Source organism: Trachurus japonicus, chromosome 14, assembly GCF_045865225.1.
Source record: "Trachurus japonicus isolate A0001 chromosome 14, Traja_1.0".
In the NCBI taxonomy this organism is placed as follows: domain Eukaryota; kingdom Metazoa; phylum Chordata; class Actinopteri; order Carangiformes; family Carangidae; genus Trachurus; species Trachurus japonicus.
In genome coordinates this window covers 16,372,450-16,391,842 of record NC_140920.1, presented here as the reverse complement: position 1 = coordinate 16,391,842, position 19,393 = coordinate 16,372,450, and the positions used below count along the sequence as shown (strand labels likewise).

General features: G+C 39.2%; 2 protein-coding genes across 3 annotated transcripts; one reads left to right on the top strand and one right to left on the bottom strand.

The window, feature by feature from the left end:
* Positions 1-128: 128 nt before the first annotated feature.
* On the bottom strand, positions 129-7,187 carry chek1 (checkpoint kinase 1). The gene is made up of 14 exons (XM_085798094.1): positions 7,031-7,187; positions 6,711-6,776; positions 5,421-5,535; positions 5,227-5,335; positions 4,179-4,243; positions 4,027-4,096; positions 3,744-3,932; positions 2,867-2,971; positions 2,676-2,759; positions 2,514-2,595; positions 2,034-2,202; positions 1,208-1,339; positions 998-1,099; positions 129-560 (listed from the first exon to the last, which is right to left on the bottom strand). Exons 2-14 carry the CDS (start codon positions 6,773-6,775, stop codon positions 465-467), a joined length of 1,383 nt encoding a protein of 460 aa, XP_085654220.1. The 5' UTR covers position 6,776; positions 7,031-7,187; the 3' UTR covers positions 129-464.
* Positions 7,188-10,017: 2,830 nt separating this feature from the next.
* LOC146974571 (complement factor B-like) lies at positions 10,018-19,101 on the top strand. 2 transcript variants are annotated; one of them, XM_085798091.1, is made up of 18 exons: positions 10,018-10,168; positions 10,908-11,114; positions 11,245-11,430; positions 11,551-11,727; positions 12,709-12,795; positions 13,693-13,832; positions 15,159-15,303; positions 15,393-15,524; positions 15,631-15,738; positions 15,944-16,078; positions 16,211-16,317; positions 16,506-16,641; positions 16,784-16,922; positions 17,046-17,122; positions 17,491-17,591; positions 17,734-17,866; positions 18,578-18,627; positions 18,726-19,101. In XM_085798091.1, exons 1-18 carry the CDS (start codon positions 10,111-10,113, stop codon positions 18,891-18,893), a joined length of 2,286 nt encoding a protein of 761 aa, XP_085654217.1. In that variant the 5' UTR covers positions 10,018-10,110; the 3' UTR covers positions 18,894-19,101. The 2 variants fall into 2 exon arrangements, with proteins under 2 accessions (XP_085654217.1, XP_085654218.1); XM_085798092.1 differs by lacking the exons at positions 18,578-18,627; positions 18,726-19,101 and adding an exon at positions 18,272-18,361 and having other exon boundaries at positions 17,734-17,895.
* The last annotated feature ends 292 nt before the right edge of the window (positions 19,102-19,393 follow it).

Genomic DNA, 19,393 nt, shown 5'->3' with positions numbered 1-19,393 from the left:
TTTTATGTTTCAATCATATTTGGATGAACTCTGGTGAAATCTGGGCTCATGTGTTTTGAAATGACGCCTAATTTATTCCTCTCTCCATCAGCAGTCTTCCACAACGAGTGCATTTATCATAAGGCGACATGTTGGTCTTTTAATAATTTATTCAAGACTTTGGGCTGTATCATGTCAAACATAATCAGAACAACACACACACACAAACACACACGTATCCCTGTGTGCACAAACCTAACCCTCATGACTCCTTTAACACGTGAGAACTGGCCAAAAGACGCCACTTCTCTTGACACTGAACATTTCACATCTTCTCACATGATAGAAGCAAATGAAAACATGCAGAAGACAACAGAACAGGTAGAAAATATCAGTAAAACAGATAAATATATACAGGATTTCTCCCCAATGTCCATGGTTGCGTTAGTGTTTGTAGACACCAGAAACTGTGAGGCCGAGGCTGCTCAAGTGATGGGGAGTAAAATCTTCTGAGTGTTGATGATGTCCCCGAGTTTCTGTTTTATCTTCACAAAGAGACGTTTAAACTCCAGACCGTCACCCTGGAAAGTCACACACACAAACACGTCAGCATGTGTCAGACCAACTCTCTCCACAGTCTTAAAGTTGTGGCCAACAAGAGCGATATAGTCTGCTCAGTAGTGGGTTAGGGTGGCAGTACAATATGCAGAATTTAACTGGTAGTGATGCTTGTACTTTGTTATTTATATTGCATAAATCCCTTCAGAACTGAAACATATTACTGACTGTGTTTACTGGCCAAAGCCTGAAACTGTGGACAAGATACAATGAAAACACATCAACAGCCTGTGTTACCATGGAGTCTTTGGGTGTGCAACTTGGATGTATGCACAACCTTTGCATTACATTTTCCTCAGGAATCTCTGAGGTAATTACACAATTATCTCAACTTTAATGCTTTAATAGATTAATCAGGTTGGAAACATTAAAACACAAACTTTGAAATGACCAAACCCACCTTAGACAGTCTGAAGTCCAGAAGCACTCTATTATTCATCTCAAGCACATGGACTTTGAAGATGAGTTTGTTGTTGCGTTTGTCCAGTGTGCTCACCGTCACCTAAAGACCAGAGAGAGAGATTCATTATCAAGTGCATGATGATCTGCAGAGGCTGCAAGCAGCTTTGTGTGTCAGTGTATTTAACCATACACTGGAGCACAGACGTACCTGTTTAGCACAGGTGAGCTTGAAGCCGAGGGCCATGCTGTTGCAGGCGTCTTTCAGGGCACATAACGATGCATCAGCATTCACAGCGGTGAAGAAACGGGTCATTCTCCGCACTAGTCTCTGCCATGGTGACTGCACAAACAGAATAAGAAATAACAATGTTATTATTAACAATAATAACTTGGATTTTACGCCAAACAGGAGTACACAATCAAATGCAGAGGAAGCAAATCAATTTAAAAGCGTACATATACAGTATATTCAAAATTAAAAGAGAAAGGTTAAGAAGATAGAATACAATAAAAACTGGTTTAAAGGGATAAAAGACAAGGTAAAAATGCATTAACCAAAAGAAGTGTCCTTTTTTAAAATGTCATTAAAAAAGGTCATTCAACAGTTCATAAAAGCAGCTTCTCCACTTTGTAGTGAGTTTGGCATTGGGCAGTTAAAAGAGCAGCTTTGGAGGATCTCAGTGCTTTTACATAGTAGTTGGTCTAAATCTTAGATCTAAAAAAAAAGATCACAGCTGTATGAAGGTTCTGCACCATTAAGAACATTATAAGTGATTAAATTAAATTAGCTTCTGGTCTTTGTGTTGTGTTAAAAATCATAGTACTTTGGCATCATTTTTTGGAAGAAGGAAAGCTGTCTGGGTCATTTTGCTCGTGTGTCAATCGTATGTCTAAGGTGGGAGATCATTACACATTGATCAGCTTTGTATAGATTTTTACAAAGCTCTTTTAAATAAAGAGCAGAAGAAAACAACGGGAGAAAAGCAAGGTAGTAGGAAAACGAAGCAAGAGCTGACGCTGAACATGTGGCTTACCTGACTGGCTCCCGGCGTGCCCAGGAGCTGACTTCCCAGCAGCATGTGCTCCGGCTTGGTCGGCTGGGAGAAGCTGACTTGACCGTCCGTCTGACTGATTAACAACATGGCTTCCCAGCCACCTGCTGCAAGGTCAGGCTGAGAACTGGAAAACTGCATCCTGTCGTCACTGCGGAGGGAGGAATGTGTGTTTCTTTTTGTGATGACAGGTATAAAAAGAAATATATATATATCGAGTATATATGGCTGAAGTAAAACAAATCTCCTTGCACAGCCGCAGGTCGTCAGGTGCTGTTCGGCAGCAGGAGCATGTGAAATAAGCAATAAGCAACCACAGCACACTATTGGGACTTTACTGTTACTTATTTGTGGCGAAACGCATTGATTGCCACAAATAAATCACAGTAGAGTCCTTTCAGTGTGCTCTGGTTGCTTCTTTGTCACCTATTTCATATATATTGAATTTCAAATAAGAAATACCTGTTGGCTCTGGACTTGAATCCAACATCTGACCGGAGATGTTTGTTTCCTCCTGAGCCAAGAGACTGTGGCTGTTTTGCACCTGCAGAGAGGAATCAGAGAAGAAATGAGCGAAGTGAACGTTAAAGTTAGACGGATGGATCCTGTTTATCTGAGACCCACCGTGAGTAAACCAGCGGTCTCTCTGTATGTCGGCGATGCTGATGCGTGCATCTGGGCTGGCCAGCAGTAACTTGGACAACAAACCTGAGCAGAGAAGTCACATAGGAAACATAGAAAGCTCAAATAAAGCAAGACAATTTTGGGTGGGGGGAAAAAGTTCAGTATCTCAGCTGTTAAAATGTGAAACTTACCGAGGGGCAACGGTTGTATTTTTTTCCACGGAGGTAGATAGGTTTTCTTCTGGATCCAATCTGAGTACTCCTGACAGGTCTCAGTGGGCTGGTCCCACGGCAGCTCTGACAAAAAAGCACCACAAAGTGACAATGACAAAAAGTTTAAGCACATTTAGTGTAGACAAGAGAAGAGAAGGAACAGAGGTGAAGTACGAATCCTGTTCGGTGTACAACAACTGCTAACCCCCTGGCCAGAAAAACAATCCACAAAAAATCATTCATTCCATCTGCAGTCACAGCCCTCAACAGTAGAACTTCAACCTAAACAACCCAAAATGACTTGCTGCTATTGTGCTTTTTATTTTTTGTAAATGTTTTTATTGCCTTACTGTGTTTTATATGAGTGTATGTAAAGTGATTAGCCCTGTCAAAGACAAATTTCTGCTACCCTTTGGGGCAGACAATAAAGAAATCTATCTATCTATTTCTCCTTCATCATAGTTCTATTGTTATCCATTTTATTTCATTTGTACTTTAGCCCTCTCAACTTTAACTCTCTTTTAAGTTGCTACTTGTTATCTAAATATCCCTTGGGATCAATAAAGCTTCTCTCTCTACTACTGATTTCACTTTACTCCTTAATGTCCTGTATGAGCCTCATGTCATAAACTCTGACTGTAACGCCTTTCACACACTCAAATATAATAAAAGTACAGATTGTTTGACACTTTCCAATGTTACAGTCTATATGGCCTTCTGTGAATAATATAAAAATATTGTAAACTACAAGTGCCCACAAATTCCACACAGCTTTAAAAATGTCCAGAGTTTCTGACAATCTTGCAAAAATCAAAGCAACTTAATGGACAACAGAATGTAAACCATGTAAGCTCACCTCCAGCGAACATGGCAGTGAGGACTATCCCGCAGGCCCAGATATCAGCCGGCTGGGCTTTGTACTCTGTCTGGCTGAGAAGCTCCGGGGCCACGTATGGAAGCGTCCCACAGAGTCGATTCAGGAGACGCTCTCGTCCTTTGAAGCGGAACATGGTGGCCAGCCCGAAATCTGTCAGCTTCAGATTATCTGAGAGTAAAGAACAGTAAGAGACGAAGGTTTTAATAAATGTAAAACAAGAGGTTTTCCCTTTAACACAGTTATACACAATGTATTTTCCCACCTTTGTCATCCAGTAAAATGTTCTCGGGCTTTATGTCTCTGTGGGTGATGCCAATACTGTGGAGGTACTCCTGCAAAGGCGTGAGTGAAAATTTCATGACAGTACAAACTGGTGCAGGTCGTCACACCAACAAAGAGGTTTGTTTCACTCACCACAGCTGCTATGAGCTGCTGGAAAAATCTATGAGCATCTTTCTCTGCCATCCCCACATCAGGCTCTGCAATTAAATGAGAACATTTTAATAATGACGAATCACAATCCACACCAAGTTACAAATGTATACTCTACAAACACATTTCGGCAGCTGTTTTTCTTGCATAGCATGCAGTACTTTTTTTAAACCATATATTGCATATCATAGGCTAGGGGAGTGAATAGACTTTTGGATTAAGCTAGAATTCACTAAAACCCAGAAAACCCACCAGTATCTACAGTAATGTTGACATCAAGACCGTGAAGAGTCACAAAGCTCAACACATAAATGAAGGCTGGTCTGTGCACAAACATTTAATAAACTTGTATCATCCACTTGCTTTTTGAAATAAAGAGAGAAAGCATAAGAGAGAAGGGAAGGCATTTGTTAACTATCATAACAACCATCTACTTCCTCTGGTATAGCTACAATTCAATCAATATAAACTTTATTGTCCCTGGAGGGAAATTTGCCTTGGACAGTCAATGCCTCCAGCAGCTGCATATCATAAAAACACAAGACAGACATAACAGTACATTTAAATAACATCAAAACATTTTCCATTCACTCCTGAGTGGGTACAGTTCATAGACCAGAGGATATTGCACAGCCCTTGTTGCCTTGATTGCAACCAAGAAAGAAAAAAAAAAAGTAAAACCTACAATAAATATGGTAAATAAATAAGTACTGATAAGAGTCTATAAAGTGCAGCGTGTCTTGGGGACTAAAAGATCCTAAAAACCAGTAGATAAATGATCTCCAAAAGAATAAAACGTACTTAAGATTTAGCAGGTGGTTTGTTTAAGAGGTGGATGGATGTTGAGAGGAAAGAGAGAATGATGAGAACAAGTTATGTAGATCTATTTTGATTTGGAAAACAAGATCACATCAGCGCTTGTGTGTTTTTTTTTACCCATTTGTGAAGTCATTCAAAATTAAACTTATACAAAAATATCAGATTTGTTTTGTCACACCCTCCAAGACGGCAGCCTTGCTGTCTGACTCACCTATCCGGTCGAAGAGCTCTCCACCGGTGCAGTACTCCAGGAAGAGGTACATGGTCGGCCCTTCCTTCCGGTGGCCAAAAAACCGCACAATGTTGGGGTGATTAAGTATCTACAGTAGGAAACAATAAGAAGTAGATTCAATTAATCTGGTTAAAACACATTATAGTTGACACACTGACTGATGAATGACCAACCTTATGGACGCAGACCTCCTTCTTGACATTTTCAGCACACTCTTTAGCCTGAGAGGTATCGATCACCTTCACGGCGACCGCCTCCTCCGTCTGCCTGTTCACCAGCAGCCTCACCCTGACGCCACGGGCAAAACAGAGGTGACACGCATTCGACCGCAGAGGAAAACAAGAACAGGAGAAAATGATTAAAGACTGTGATGGAGAGTTGTTGTTGTTTTTTGTTTTTTTTTATTCATTTTTTAACTTTTACAAGTAACGAGTGAATACATAATGTGGTTCACAGGAAGGAGAAGTAAAACAAGCAGACAAACAAACAGAACAAGATAAATTAAAAACAAACAAATAAAAAAACAACAACAACCGTCAGCTCAGATCTAGCTATATAAATAACATTAGGGGTTACAATAAAAAAATAAAAATAACTTTATAGAATTGGTCTGTTTTTAAATGTAATATGCATGTAAGATATTCTAATGGCACTAGGTGAAACACTACCCCTTGCCAGCCTTTAACAGTTGGTACCTTTTCATTGATCCATTGTAACAAAATATTCTTCCTCGCTGCATAAGTAAGAATACAATACAGCCTCTTATTATGTTTTGATGTTAAACGTCAACTTGGGAGGCCCAAAATAAGAGACACTGGGTCCATCTCCAGTTTTATCTTCTCCATTTCAATAATACATTAGACCAATACATTTGCAGTTTTCGACATGACCAGAAACAATGAGTTAGGGTACCAGTTTCTATCTTGCATTTAAGGCACGTGGGTGAGTGAGTAGGATTGAAATGATGTCTGCGGTTGGGGGATATGTGCATTCTATGTATAATTTTTAACTGCACTGCTTGAGCACGATTGCAAACTGAAATTGATTTAGCATGTCTCCAGACATCCTTCCATTCTTCATCATCAATTATGATGTTTAGCTCCTTCTCCCATGTGCCTTTAACTGTGATGGAGAGTTAAAAGTCAGAAAGTGAAAACATGTTTGTCAGAGACTAAGTCAGTGGTGACATGTCACTTCCCTTCCCAAACAACGTGATTGAGTATCAGACCAAACAGTGAATTGTTTTACATCATTATTGATTACAAGGCTCAATGAGGATTTTATATTTCTCCCAATGAAGAAATGTATCTCACTGAACTCAGATTAGCTCCTCCCAGTTTGATGTATTCACACTGAAAGCAAGTCGTCTCTTATGGTTGATTTATTTATTTTTTAATCAACTCTTTAACCTGGAGATGCACACTGCTAATACGTGTTGTTAGTGATTAAAGTAGGACTCATACTCTCCATAGGCTCCTTCTCCCAGCGTCTGAACCAGGTCCCAGTCCTGCACAAACGGCACCGCCATGCTAAAAACACAAACACACACAGATGTCCATACGTAACTAATATAGGCTATAATACATATAATAGAAATCCACTTAATGCCGATAAGCAGTGTCTGTTTATTTAATATTCACCGCTGTATCTGTCACAAATTGTCTTGTAATGAGGCAACGCTGTTTACTGTCATTAACTCACATGATGCGCTCAAGCAAAACAAAACCCGCAGGTATAAACAAAACCTCCGCGTTGTCGACTCTCTGGTGGTTAAATATCTCACCTGCACTCTTCTTCGGCCAGCTGCGATTTGTGAAGTCTCTGTTTCACGCCTCAATCTTTACTTTTTCATGAGTTTGAAGCAGCGGCTGCACCGACTGCAGCTGCGGCACAAATTTGGCGCGTTGTTGTTTTCGCTGGCGACAACTTCCGACATGTTCGTCACTTCCGACTCCGCTTCTTCTTCATCGTCTGGGTTTATGGCTCTGGCGTGATGCTGCCCTCCACAGGACATGACGCTAATTACATTTTCTCATACAACCCACTGACTAACTACACTGCCCTCCCAATAGAATCAGATCCAAAAATAGTTTGTAAAGAAAACACAGACTCAAATCTGACAAATCCATGAACAACTACAGTCTATGCAGGGCCGGGCCAAGCCTCCATGGGGCCCTAAGCAAAATCTTTATTTTGGTGCCCTCTATTACTGCCAATAATAGGCTATTATTTAAAGCAGAAGTAAGCAATATTTTTGTGTTAATATAAGTCTTAAATAGTTATATCTTCCGACAGCAATCACTTACATAGAGTGTTTGGACCCACACAGGTCTCTCAGTCCCTCTGCTCTGAGCCGAGGAGAAAACTTTTCTCGTATCCTAGAGAGAATGGCATGAAGGGCTGTGTGTGCAGCCAAGGGATGCGCGTGAATGTGGTGACGTAGGGACTTTAATATTTCTAATCTGTCATTATGAATAATCAAATCCGGGCAGGTTTTTACCCATCTATGGTTTTTATTCTAAAATGGCAACAAATTCAGCTAAAAGTGCAGCCTGCGGTTGATTTACATTTAGTATTTAAATTGATTGGCATACTGAATGCCACCTAAAGGTCGACTAAAAGTAACAAAATAAACCAACAGACAATGCCTTTACTGTAAACACATCATCTGCTCTTTAAAAATTTTGGTTTTGCAACAGCAAAGTGCAACATTTGAAATGTAACAACAATTAAAGTTTTCTGTAATTAGGCTACGCAGAGTTTCTCCAAGGGTCGACAGAAGTTACGCACAACAATTTAAAAAAGTTACTTGCCCTTTGGGGGCCCCCCAATGGTCACGGGGCCCCAAGCAGGTGCTTAGTAGCCTATGCTTATGCCTTGGGCCAGCTCTGTGTCTATGACAAGAGTAGCCTACAAATTATACGAAAACAACACATGGATCACAATCTCTAATTCCCCAATCACACAAACCATTTAGCCTCTACACTTTGCCAGACAGCAATGCCCCAATCTCAGTCTAGTTAAAATAACATCATCTTTCGCCCGAACATACTCCTCCACCTTTTACTTTTTACAGATGGTTGCAAAATGTTTTCAGAATGTAACAACAACAATGTATCATAATTTTAATTTAGCCTACTAGAGTCAAATACAGAGAAAGGCAAAGACAGGGAAGATGGATGAAAAAATAGTCAGGGAGGAAGAAAAGGAATGAGACACATTATGTGGAGTGAGGAAAGGATGAAGGGGGCCTACCATTGTTCATTCTTTCTTTTTACTATTTATATTGTATGATGTGTGATATGGACCTGTGTTGAAATATATCATTATTATTATTAAAATGATTTGTATTCACTGCAAAGAGGCCTGTTTTTTAAATCTAAGAATGACTGCCCCCTTTACCAAACAAACTGTCCCACATTACCTGAACATGGTGCCCGATTGAAAAAGGGTGTCATGTTATGTTTGAAGGTGTGTAGCTTCTTAAAAAAATTGTATTCCCATTTAATTCAAACATAAAATGTTAATAAGACCTAAAATGATTCAATGAAACATAATTGGAGCGAGTTAACTAGGCCTAATGTGGGGCAGTTTTTGGTAGATGCTCCGGTAGACTCATATAAAAACTATTAAGACGCCCCACTTCTTGCAGACAGGCCCTATTATTACATGTCACAAACTGTTGGATGGGGGGAAAAATACAGTTTTGCACGATGTGGTGAGGTTCTTCCAGCTGTTTGTACTAAGAGGCATTAAAGTGTTCATGCAGCCATATTTCATACGAATCCGCCTCTCTATCTGCAGAGAGCAGATAAACATTTAAATTGAAAAATATTACCCTTTACAAAGTCATTTTACTATACAGTAGCCCAGCAAAGACTAAAGATGTTCAGAACATGAACTGCAACAGACAAATCTTTAATGTCAAGTCCCTGTCTATCACCTGGAAGTTAACACTTATTCACATCAATGTTAACTTAATCACCACTGTAGTTGGACGAGGTCTGTGTCAATACTTTGGAAAATCCCTATTTACTAGATCAGATGCTCTGAGAAGAAACTGTGCAGACAAATAAAAAGCATGAAGAGGAGGAGTGAGATCTGAAGTTGAAAAGACATAGCCTACAGCAAACCAAACCAATCATAAAGAGATACAATTACAAAATTACACTGAAAACGAACAAGAACAAATAACTTTGAGAGATAATTGGACAAAGTTGATCAAACGGTCGTGGCACAGTCAATAACTGAATCATCATGTCAGTGAGGACATATCCAATGCTCCTCCCTATTTTGGGAAATGATGAAGCAAGTGTTTGTACTTTGCTCGGATTTCACATGTACATTTAGTTTGTTTTGCTGTTGTTTTTTTGTGACTGTGTGTGTACAAAGGGTGTGAACAGACTAGTTTAGGTCAAGAAAAAATAAAATAAAATAAATAAAACCTGAGTAATATTTGGACTACAACAGTTAAACGCAATGGCAACAAATGTATTTAAATGTTGTGGGCCTTTCAGGCTAAAATGTTAAGTTGCCTAATCAAATTTCTTTCAATTTTTACAGTTTTAATGTCTAAATGTTCCCACACTTATTGTAAAACAGTAAATCCAACTTAAAAGTGCTGAGTTTATTTCTACATTGGACAAATTGGTTGAAGGTTAATTATTTTAATCTTGATTGAGGACTTGTGCAGTGGTGAAATAGGAAATCTTTTTTTTTTCTGTCCCACACTATTGATCCCCTTTTATTTGTCATGAAGTTAATAAGTACCAGGATCACATTTATTTGTTCAGCCCCTCAATTTGAAATAGGCTAAAGGCTGCTAGGTCCTCTCTGTTTTTGTTCTCAATCGTATGGTTCACCATGGGATCTTCTGTCAACTGGTGCTGGTTTGCTGCTCTTTCATGTCTCCTCTGCATGGGCAAGTTTTCTTTTTTAACTTTTAAAATACATAAAGTATTGTGAATTTCAATTTGATTTGTGCTAAACGGTCATGTATTCATATTCACAGTATTCAGTAAGTGAAGCAGTGGTTCATTTGCATTTAAAGGGACAGGCACTGAAACAGGGCTGTTTTGAAAGGATGAAAAGAGCTGTGATGTTTGATCCTTGGGGTATTTTGACCAAAGCATGTCACAGATATGTCTTGAAGACACCTGGGAACTATTTTAATTTGTGGAAAGGGGGCATAATATGTCTCCTTTAAAGTATTTGATTATTCTAAATTTAGATTTTTTGATTTATTTTTTACACACACATATACATAAACAAACGTATGCTGATTGTCTACTAAGACCACTTGTAAAATGAATTGTCCTAATAGGTGATGAATTAGGCTACTATTGTTGTAAAAGTGTGGGGGGGGCAGCCTGAACTAAATATTTTACAATACACATTTACAACTCAAGTGTTTTGTTAGTGGCACAAGAACTGAAGTAAAAATAGTGCATTTTTGAGATTAATTTGCTGCAGCAGTTTTGGTTTTGACATTAAAATTTCAGCGAAAAATATTATTCGATTGTTCTTCAATCAAAGTTCTCTTTCTGAAATCTGAATTTTTCAGATAAAGATGAGTTTAGTCATTATGTAATATCAAATCTATCATCTCTGATTATCATACTAAATTTTTTTGATGCCAAAAAACTCTCTTTTCTTTTCAGGAGGTGAAGTTCGGTGTGATTGCACAGAGGAAGGTATGGAAATTGAAGATGGTAACTACACACTGACCAGGCAGCTAGAGACCGACAGCAAGTTGATCTACAAATGTGACAAGGGCTTTTTTCCATACCCTGAACTGATCCGCACATGCCAGTTTAATGGCAAATGGAGACCACCACCCAAAATAAATTCACCTCAGACATGCAAATGTGAGTTATGTGATGATGATGATGATGATGATGATGATGATGATGATGATGATGATGTTTCTCACTCTTCTCCAGGCTGCCTGCTCTATACTTGACAACTCAGGTTTTTTGCTTTTGTTTTGTGTTGCAGTGATTGAATGCCCAGACCCAACCGTGATTGAAAATGGAGACGTCGACCCTCCTCAGACCAAGTACTATGTGGGGAATGAAACCACGTATGAGTGTTACTCTGGCTACAGACTGCAGGGCTCATACAGACGTGTCTGTTTACCAAATGCAAAATGGAGCGGCTACACTCCCATCTGTACCCGTGACAGTAAGTCTGTGACTGTGATCTGTTCCTCTCACTCTCCTATTTGTCTTTTAGGTTGGGGATACATCTTCATTTGTTTTGGCTGTATTCATTAGCTGTGTGTCTTTTTTTTTGTTACCACAGCTGGAGCGCACTGTACTGATCCCGGTGTCCCACCTGGTGCCTCAAAATCAGGCAGTGGATATAGAATTGGTGACAAAATACAATACACCTGCAATGGCAAAATGTTTCTGATGGGGTCAAAGGAAAGAACATGTCTGGAGAACAGGCAGTGGACCGGCACAGAACCAGAATGTTACTGTAAGACTGATACCTACAGTGCGAAGTGTAGTCATGTTAAAGGGGACCCATGCAAGATTTTTACTTCAATTAAACAGCTTCTTGATGATGGTTAAACTTGTTAAAGGGATAGTTCAACATTTTGGCAAATTGGCCCATTGCCATAATTGCTATAGTCATAGCAGTAGGTTCGTTATCTTTAATTGTAGGTGTAAGCTATATTTAGTGCAGTGGAGCGCAGCAGCAGGCTGCTCAGAGCTACGCTATGGAGGCTAAGGGAATTTCTTGGTTTCCCTCATTAAACTCATCAAATACAAAATCCCAAAACTCCACAGCGCTTTTGTAGACAAGTTGTGAGCTGCACAACCACCACGCTATGAGATAATGACGGAACGATACGAAACGGAGCCGTTTTCGAGGTAAATTCATACAAAACCGCTGATGCGCGTTGCGTTCAGGGACAGTTTTTCAGCAAGCAGTCTCCGTATTTACCCTGTATTTACCTCGAAAACGGCTCCGTTTCGTATCGTTCCGTCATTATCTCATAGCGTGGTGGTTGTGCAGGTCACAACTTGTCTACAAAAGCGCTGTGGAGTTTTGGGATGTTGAATTTGATGAGTTTAATGAGGGAAACCAAGAAATTCCGTTAGCCTCCATAGCGTAGCTCTGAGCAGCCAGCTGCTGCGCTCCGCCGTACTGAAAATAGCTTACACCTACAATTAAAGGTAATGAACCTACTGACTATAGCGATTATGGCAATGGGCCAATTTGCCAAAATGTTGAACTATCCCTTTAAGACTTGTTATGGGGGAGAGTGGAGGCTCTCTGCCCTTTACCTAGCGCCTCTTGGCCAAATCCATAATGTCTTGTTAACATCACCCACCTCGTTAGACATCGCTCCATGAAAAACCCTGTTCACAATGACCAAATATATCAGCAGAAGTCCTTTGTCACAGCTGTTTACCATTGTATCTCATCTGTTTTTGGTTTTGCTTCTTGCAGATAAACACACCTATGACTCTGCACGGGAGGTTGCACAGGCATTTGGCAGTTCACTCAAATCAGACCTAGACACTTTAGCGTCCACCGGTAAGGAACTATGACTACTAAACTAATAAACTAATGATGTTCAGGATCATTTATGATTAAAAGCATTATTTAATAGCAATGCAAGATGATCATTTTTGTTATTACAGCAACCAATAACCAATAATTTGATAATTTATCCTACTTTTTAGTCATAAGGACTCACTAATACTGATATTATATATATATATATATATATATCAAATAATCTACTCCATAATGAATGGAGAATCTACATAATCAATAGGTTACTGTGTAACAATGCGGAAAATATTGTGTTGTTGTTGTTATTGTGTAAATTTTTCAAGCCTCTTTAACATATATTTGGGTGTTTGGCTTGTCTTCCAGCCCCCAAAATGTGAGAATTGACAATAAAATCTGTAATTTGCAGGCTCCCGATCCACGTGGGTTTTTTTTACAAGCTGAGATGATGTAATGCAATGATGCAACTAGTTTTGGAATTTGCATAATACCACCCCCACCTGGGACCAGTAGAAGGGGCAGGGCGGGACAGGCAGTGGTCCATTTACATTTAAAGGGACAGGCACTGAAACCGTCCGTTCTGAACAGGGCTGTTTTGAACGGATGAAAAAAGTGCTGTGATGTTTGATCCTTGGGGTATTTTGACCTAAGCATGTCACAGAAAAAACATGTGTTAAAGACATGTCATGTCTTTAAAAAGACATGACATGACATGACATGTCTTTAACACACCTGGGAACTGTTTTAATTTGTGGAAAATGAGCATAATATGTCTCCTTTAAAGTTTAAATAGGTGAATAGGTGAAATAATAATAAGAACACAGGATAACAATTGTGACTCTGTGGGTGAGTCCTCTGGCACAAAAAATAGAATATAATGTGTATGGCAAAATAACTGATTTGTTATTGATTATTCAGAGGTCATACAGGAGGGGAGAGTAGTGAAGATCACAGCAAATGGCACCCTTAACATCTATATCGCTGTGGACATGTCTGGGAGCATAACCAAGGAAAATATCACTGCCGCAAAAAATGTGATCGAGAAATTAGTTTCAAAGGTAAGAAGAATACAGTTCTTAAAGGGATAGTTCACCCTAGAATGATATTTCGCTCATTATCTACTCACCCTCATGTTGACTAAGGGCTGGAAGAAGTTTCAGAGTCCTCCGTCCCTTCCCTGAGTTACAGGGGGTCTTAGCGTAGCAGTGCATTTCAAGGCAACGGTTGTAAAGGGACACCAGAGCTCTTCGTAAAAAAACCCACACAAAAAAACATCCAAATACCTCCATGCTGCTCGTATGTAATGTCCGTCTTGTGCTGAAGCCCCAAATTGCGTAATTGTCCCGAAAAAAATTAAATAAGTCCACATTCCAAGCATGTTTGTAGCATTAGCTCTGTGTCTGTTGTCCGGTCTTCCGCTGCCAGCGCACATGCGCAAGGTTCGCACTGAGACCGACTCGAGTCTCAGTCTGGTTGCGCATGTCCCTTTACAACCGTTGCCTTGAAATGCACTGCTACGCTAAGACCCCCTGTAACTCAGAGAAGGGACGGAGGACTCTGAAACTTCTTCCAGCCCTTAGTCAACATGAGGGTGAGTAGATAATGAGCGAAATATCATTCTAGGGTGAACTATCCCTTTAAAAATCACAGTGTTTTTCTTAAAAGACATAGCTACATAACTCAGTATGAAAGTATACAGACTACTGCTAATGGATGTTGCCAATACATTTGCTGACTTAAAACATGTTAGACATAAAGCAGTTTGTGTGGCCAACTTTGACATTTAATCAATCACTTGATCTTAGAATAAAATAAAAATGAGTGACAGAAGGATACTTATGAGTCAGAAATATGGTAGATGGGGCGCCAAGTGGCGCAGGAGGTTAAGAAGGTGCCCCCTGTGTTAGTCCTCCCTGCAGGTGGCCTTGGTTCAAATCCTGCATGTCATCCCCCCCCTCTCTGCCTCCCCATTTCCTGTCTCTCTCAACTGCACTATCAATTAAAGGCATGAAAAGCCAAAGAAAACAAAAGAAATATGGTAGATAAGATTTTCACCATTTCATATCTGGATGGATGTGATGTCACTGACATATGAAGCAACGTTGCACTCATGTATAAAGACATTCCCGTTCCATTTGGTTGTCAGGACAAAAGCCCATTAGAATTAAATTTCATCATGAATTTTACATCATAGACTTGAGGCCTCTTGGCTTGCTGTCAGTGCACATGGTTACTCCTCTTGCTGATAAATTAATCAAGTGCTCAACAAAATAATAATAATTAATAATTAACGAAATGAGTCACAGCAGCTTCACAGTAGGCTACAGTATGTGTGTTTTGCAAAGTTAATGAGGCCAACTGCAGTTTGCTTTTCGTCTCCACAGATTGCTGTATTTTCTACATCTCCAAACTATGAAATCATATTTTTCTCATCGGAAATACATGAAATGATCGACATTATTGAGTATCTAGGTGAAGGAGTCGATCCCATAACAGTCAAGACAAAGCTGGAAGAGTTTGACGTGGATGGTAAGTCAAACAGAGAGATGTTGTTGACAATGCTGTTTTAATTCATGGCTTGACGCTAAGAATTTGTTTTCCTGTGTTTGGACTCAAAGAGCAAAACACTGCTGGGACTGATCTGACACGAGTCTTTGACCACTTCTGGGGAAAAATGTCTTTCATAAAGGAACGAGTCGGAGCAGAAAAATTTAAGACACATCGTCACGTCATCATTCTTTTTACTGACGGTAATTTTAACTTACATCAAAGTCTGAATGTCAAATGGTGTAATCTAAAGCCTTTTGTTTTTTTGTCTTTATGGTAATTTTAACACAATGGATTATTTAATTGCAGGTGCTTACAACTTGGGAGGTTTACCTACAGCATCTGTGCAACGAATTAAGAACATGGTATACATGGACCATGCAGTTGGAGATAATCATCCAAGGGCTGAATTTCTTGGTGGGTTTTTAGTTTAATACGATGAGCAGATTTCTGATGCCATACTGATTCTCATTATCTAGAAATACTTGGATTCCTCTTCACAGACACATGCTATATTGTCAGTAAACAATATTCAGTTGTTTTCAGTAAAGTTGCGCAGTTTGAGCAACAAAACGTGTTTTAATGCAACAAAGAGACCACAATTAACTTCATTCCGTTCCAGACATTTACGTTTTCGGTACTGGAGTTGACATCTTTGATGAAGACCTGCAGCAACTCACAACAGGGACCGGTGGTAGGCATTACTTCAGAATGGATAACATTAATGATTTACGTCAAGTCTTTAAAGAAATGATTGGTAAGACATCTATCTATCTATCTATCTATCTATCTATCTATCTATCTATCTATCTATCTATCTATCTATCTATCTAAGGTTGAATACAAGTTATTTGTAAACATAAACATTTTATCTATTTTGTCCACGCAGATGATAATGATGTTAAGGGTCTCTGTGGTCTTCACAAAGAGTTGGATGAGGACAGCTATGGCCTAATGAGGGATGTGTATCCATGGTGGGCATACATTACAATTAAGGTATTTATTTCAAATGCCAAATGTTTTGGAAATTACTGTAACTGTTTATAATAATCTTGTTGATTAAGTGACACATTGGATTAAGAAGTAGGATTATGGTCCTAATTTGATGAGTAAGAACAGCAAATTCTCTTATCTATTAAATAGCAGTATTTGTTTGTTTATTTATTCATCATTAAAAACTTAAGAGAGATGGATCACCAAGATATTACTGCCTTGGCTCTCTGGTGACTCCGAAGTTTGTCTTGACTGCTGCCCACTGCTTCCCGCCTGGTACCACTCATGAACAGATCACTGTTGAGATTGATGATGGAAGCGGCAGAGGTATGCTTTCCTCAGCTGTATCTGAACATGGAGCCATAAAAAATGATATGTTACCAGTTTAGGTTTTCTCTTTTGTGATGGATATTTGTGTAGGCTACTACAGTATCTAAAATAAGTAACATGTTCTTTGTCTTGTTCACAGTGAAAGACGTTCAACAGTATTTTCCACACCCGGACTATGATGTTTTTTCTAAAAGGGATCAGGGCGTGCCGGAGTTCTATGACTATGATGTGGCTCTCGTCCTGCTCGCAGAAGCTGTTCAAATCACTTATGAGTCCAGGTAGGAACTGGTGTCACATTTTTGATTGGATTTATTGATAAAACAGTTCATACTATGAAGACAGTGTTACAAATTGTTTACTAGGGAAATCGTCCACTTCATGTCATTGTTTTTCTCACTCAGACCTATTTGCTTACCTTGCACCGTGGAGACCAACGTTGCTTTAAGACTGCCTCCTGATGCTACCTGTGAACAACAAGGTATAGTAACTCCACCAAAATGCTGCAACATAGCTTGGTTAGCATTTATGCTAAAAGAAAATGTAGAGAATGATGACATTTTGTGTTTTCTTCATTGTTTTGGAAAATGGAAAGATATATGGAAAAATAAACATTGAATACAATACTCATACAATTCTAATTTTTCCTTCAATACACAAAAAAGACAACAAAAAGACATTCATATGAAATAAACCTTAACTAGATGTAATGTAATACATCATTAGCCTATAATGATTACAGATGCTTCATACAGATGGTTTGTAATTAATGACAATCACTGAACAGTAGGCTACTGTATTAATCTGACAGTGTGTTTTGTAATGTATTTTTCTGTTCTTTAAATACAGAGCAACTTCTTTTGAGGGATCGTACAGAATCAGTCAGTTTCCTGTCCAAGATAAAGGGCAAAATAATAAATAAAGATACCTGGGTCCATCTCGGCAATAGTGTGAGTTTTAGATTTCTGAGATGTGTCATTCTTCATGTGTGTGTATACATTCGCCTACTATCTACATTTTTCACTCAAAAACTAAGAACTATTAGGCTATTACTATATCTGAACTATTTCCTCTTCCAATTCTCCCATGCAGAGACCTGCATGCATCAGTGGTGCAGATAAGCCAAGTCAGATGACAGCACCTAACTGGAAAGATATTGCTGTGACTGAGAACTTCATGTGCAGTGCTCTTATAGCTGGTCATCCAAATAGCGTCTCATGTAAAGGTATGTATTCTGTATTTCACATTGAAAAGGTACTTATAGGTAGCCTCGTAAACCAGCCTCTCGCGGAAGTGCATTTCATTTCATTCCGAGGGAGAGTCTGGCCTCATCCCCATTCTAAGCGTTTGGACTGAAACCCTCAGAAGGCCGAGCCAATCAGCGTCACCCGCAGCACGTTGGCCAATCAGGGACCGACTGGTGCAACGCCCCGTCACTACACCAACTTGCTGATTGGCTGAATGGGATTGTCTGTCAACGCTACTACCAAAGATATTAAACCGTCTTTGCTACTACTCCCGCCCAGCTCCTGCCCAGCCCAAACGCTTAGAGGGGATGAGGCCAGACTCTCCCGAGAAATTAAATGAAATGCATTTCCGCGAGAGGCTGGTTTACGAGGCTAACTTATAGGCTGTGGAGAGGAGGTTTTTAAATAGAGATAAGCTAAGGAAAATTCACCAATATTCATATGTTGTCTCATTGTGACAATGGAAAATGGCAATGACTTTTAAAATCTTTTTCAACCTCAGTTATCGAGTAACTTTTTCATTCTTTACATATAACGTAAAGTAGGTACTGTATGTTTTTCTTTCATAACATCTGAATTTAGATGCATTTGGTTCACTAAAAATATGAAGAACAAGGGTGCAGGACAGGTCACAAAGTGAAACCTGTTATTTTGGGTGTGACCATGTGTGCCTGTATTTTTTGGGACAGGCGACTCTGGAGGTGCTGTTTTCAAGGACCATAATGGTCGCACAGTGCAGGTGAACAATCACTTTTTCTCCCATGCATTTCTCAAAATGTCAATAAAACATGCAATATAATTATACATTGTGAGTTGACTTTATGATTTCTTTCACAGGTTGCTGTGGTCAGCTGGGGAAACACAGAAAAGTGCATAAGACATGGTAAAAAAAACAAAGATAAAAAGAAGAGAGATTTTTTTATTGATATTTTCAAGATTATCCCTTTCCTCAAGTCAATTCTTGGAAATGACAGTGATGAGTACACGTCAATTACATTTTTGTAAGAGTGAATGTTACATCCTGTGATTTGTTTGCCATTTCAGTGTTATGATTTGTGTACTGTCGGCTTATTGCCAATTCATTCAACATTCATTCAAACATCTTTGAATTGGTTTTGAATGAGTGAATCAGGTACATAGAAACATTGTATTAAAACGTTTTCTTGTATGTGTGTATGCATATCCATCAACACTTACAGAAAGGCATCATTAACTCTTTGACTGCCAGCCATTCTCACAGCAGCTTCCTCCAGCTTGCCAGGCATTTTCCAGCTTTTTGACTGATTTCCGTAGACCCACCATAATATTATGTACTGTTACTACATACACATTCAACCCATCAAAGGAAAGAAGAGGGTCTCTAGTTTCCAGCAAAAAAACCTGTTTGTTTCTATCTTGTTCCAGTCTTGTGAAATTGACGGTTGAATATAGGTTAGTTTAGCCCAAAATGCCATTTTGGCACCAAAATCTTGAGAAAAAGAGGTTTTTGTGTCGGCTGTCATTTT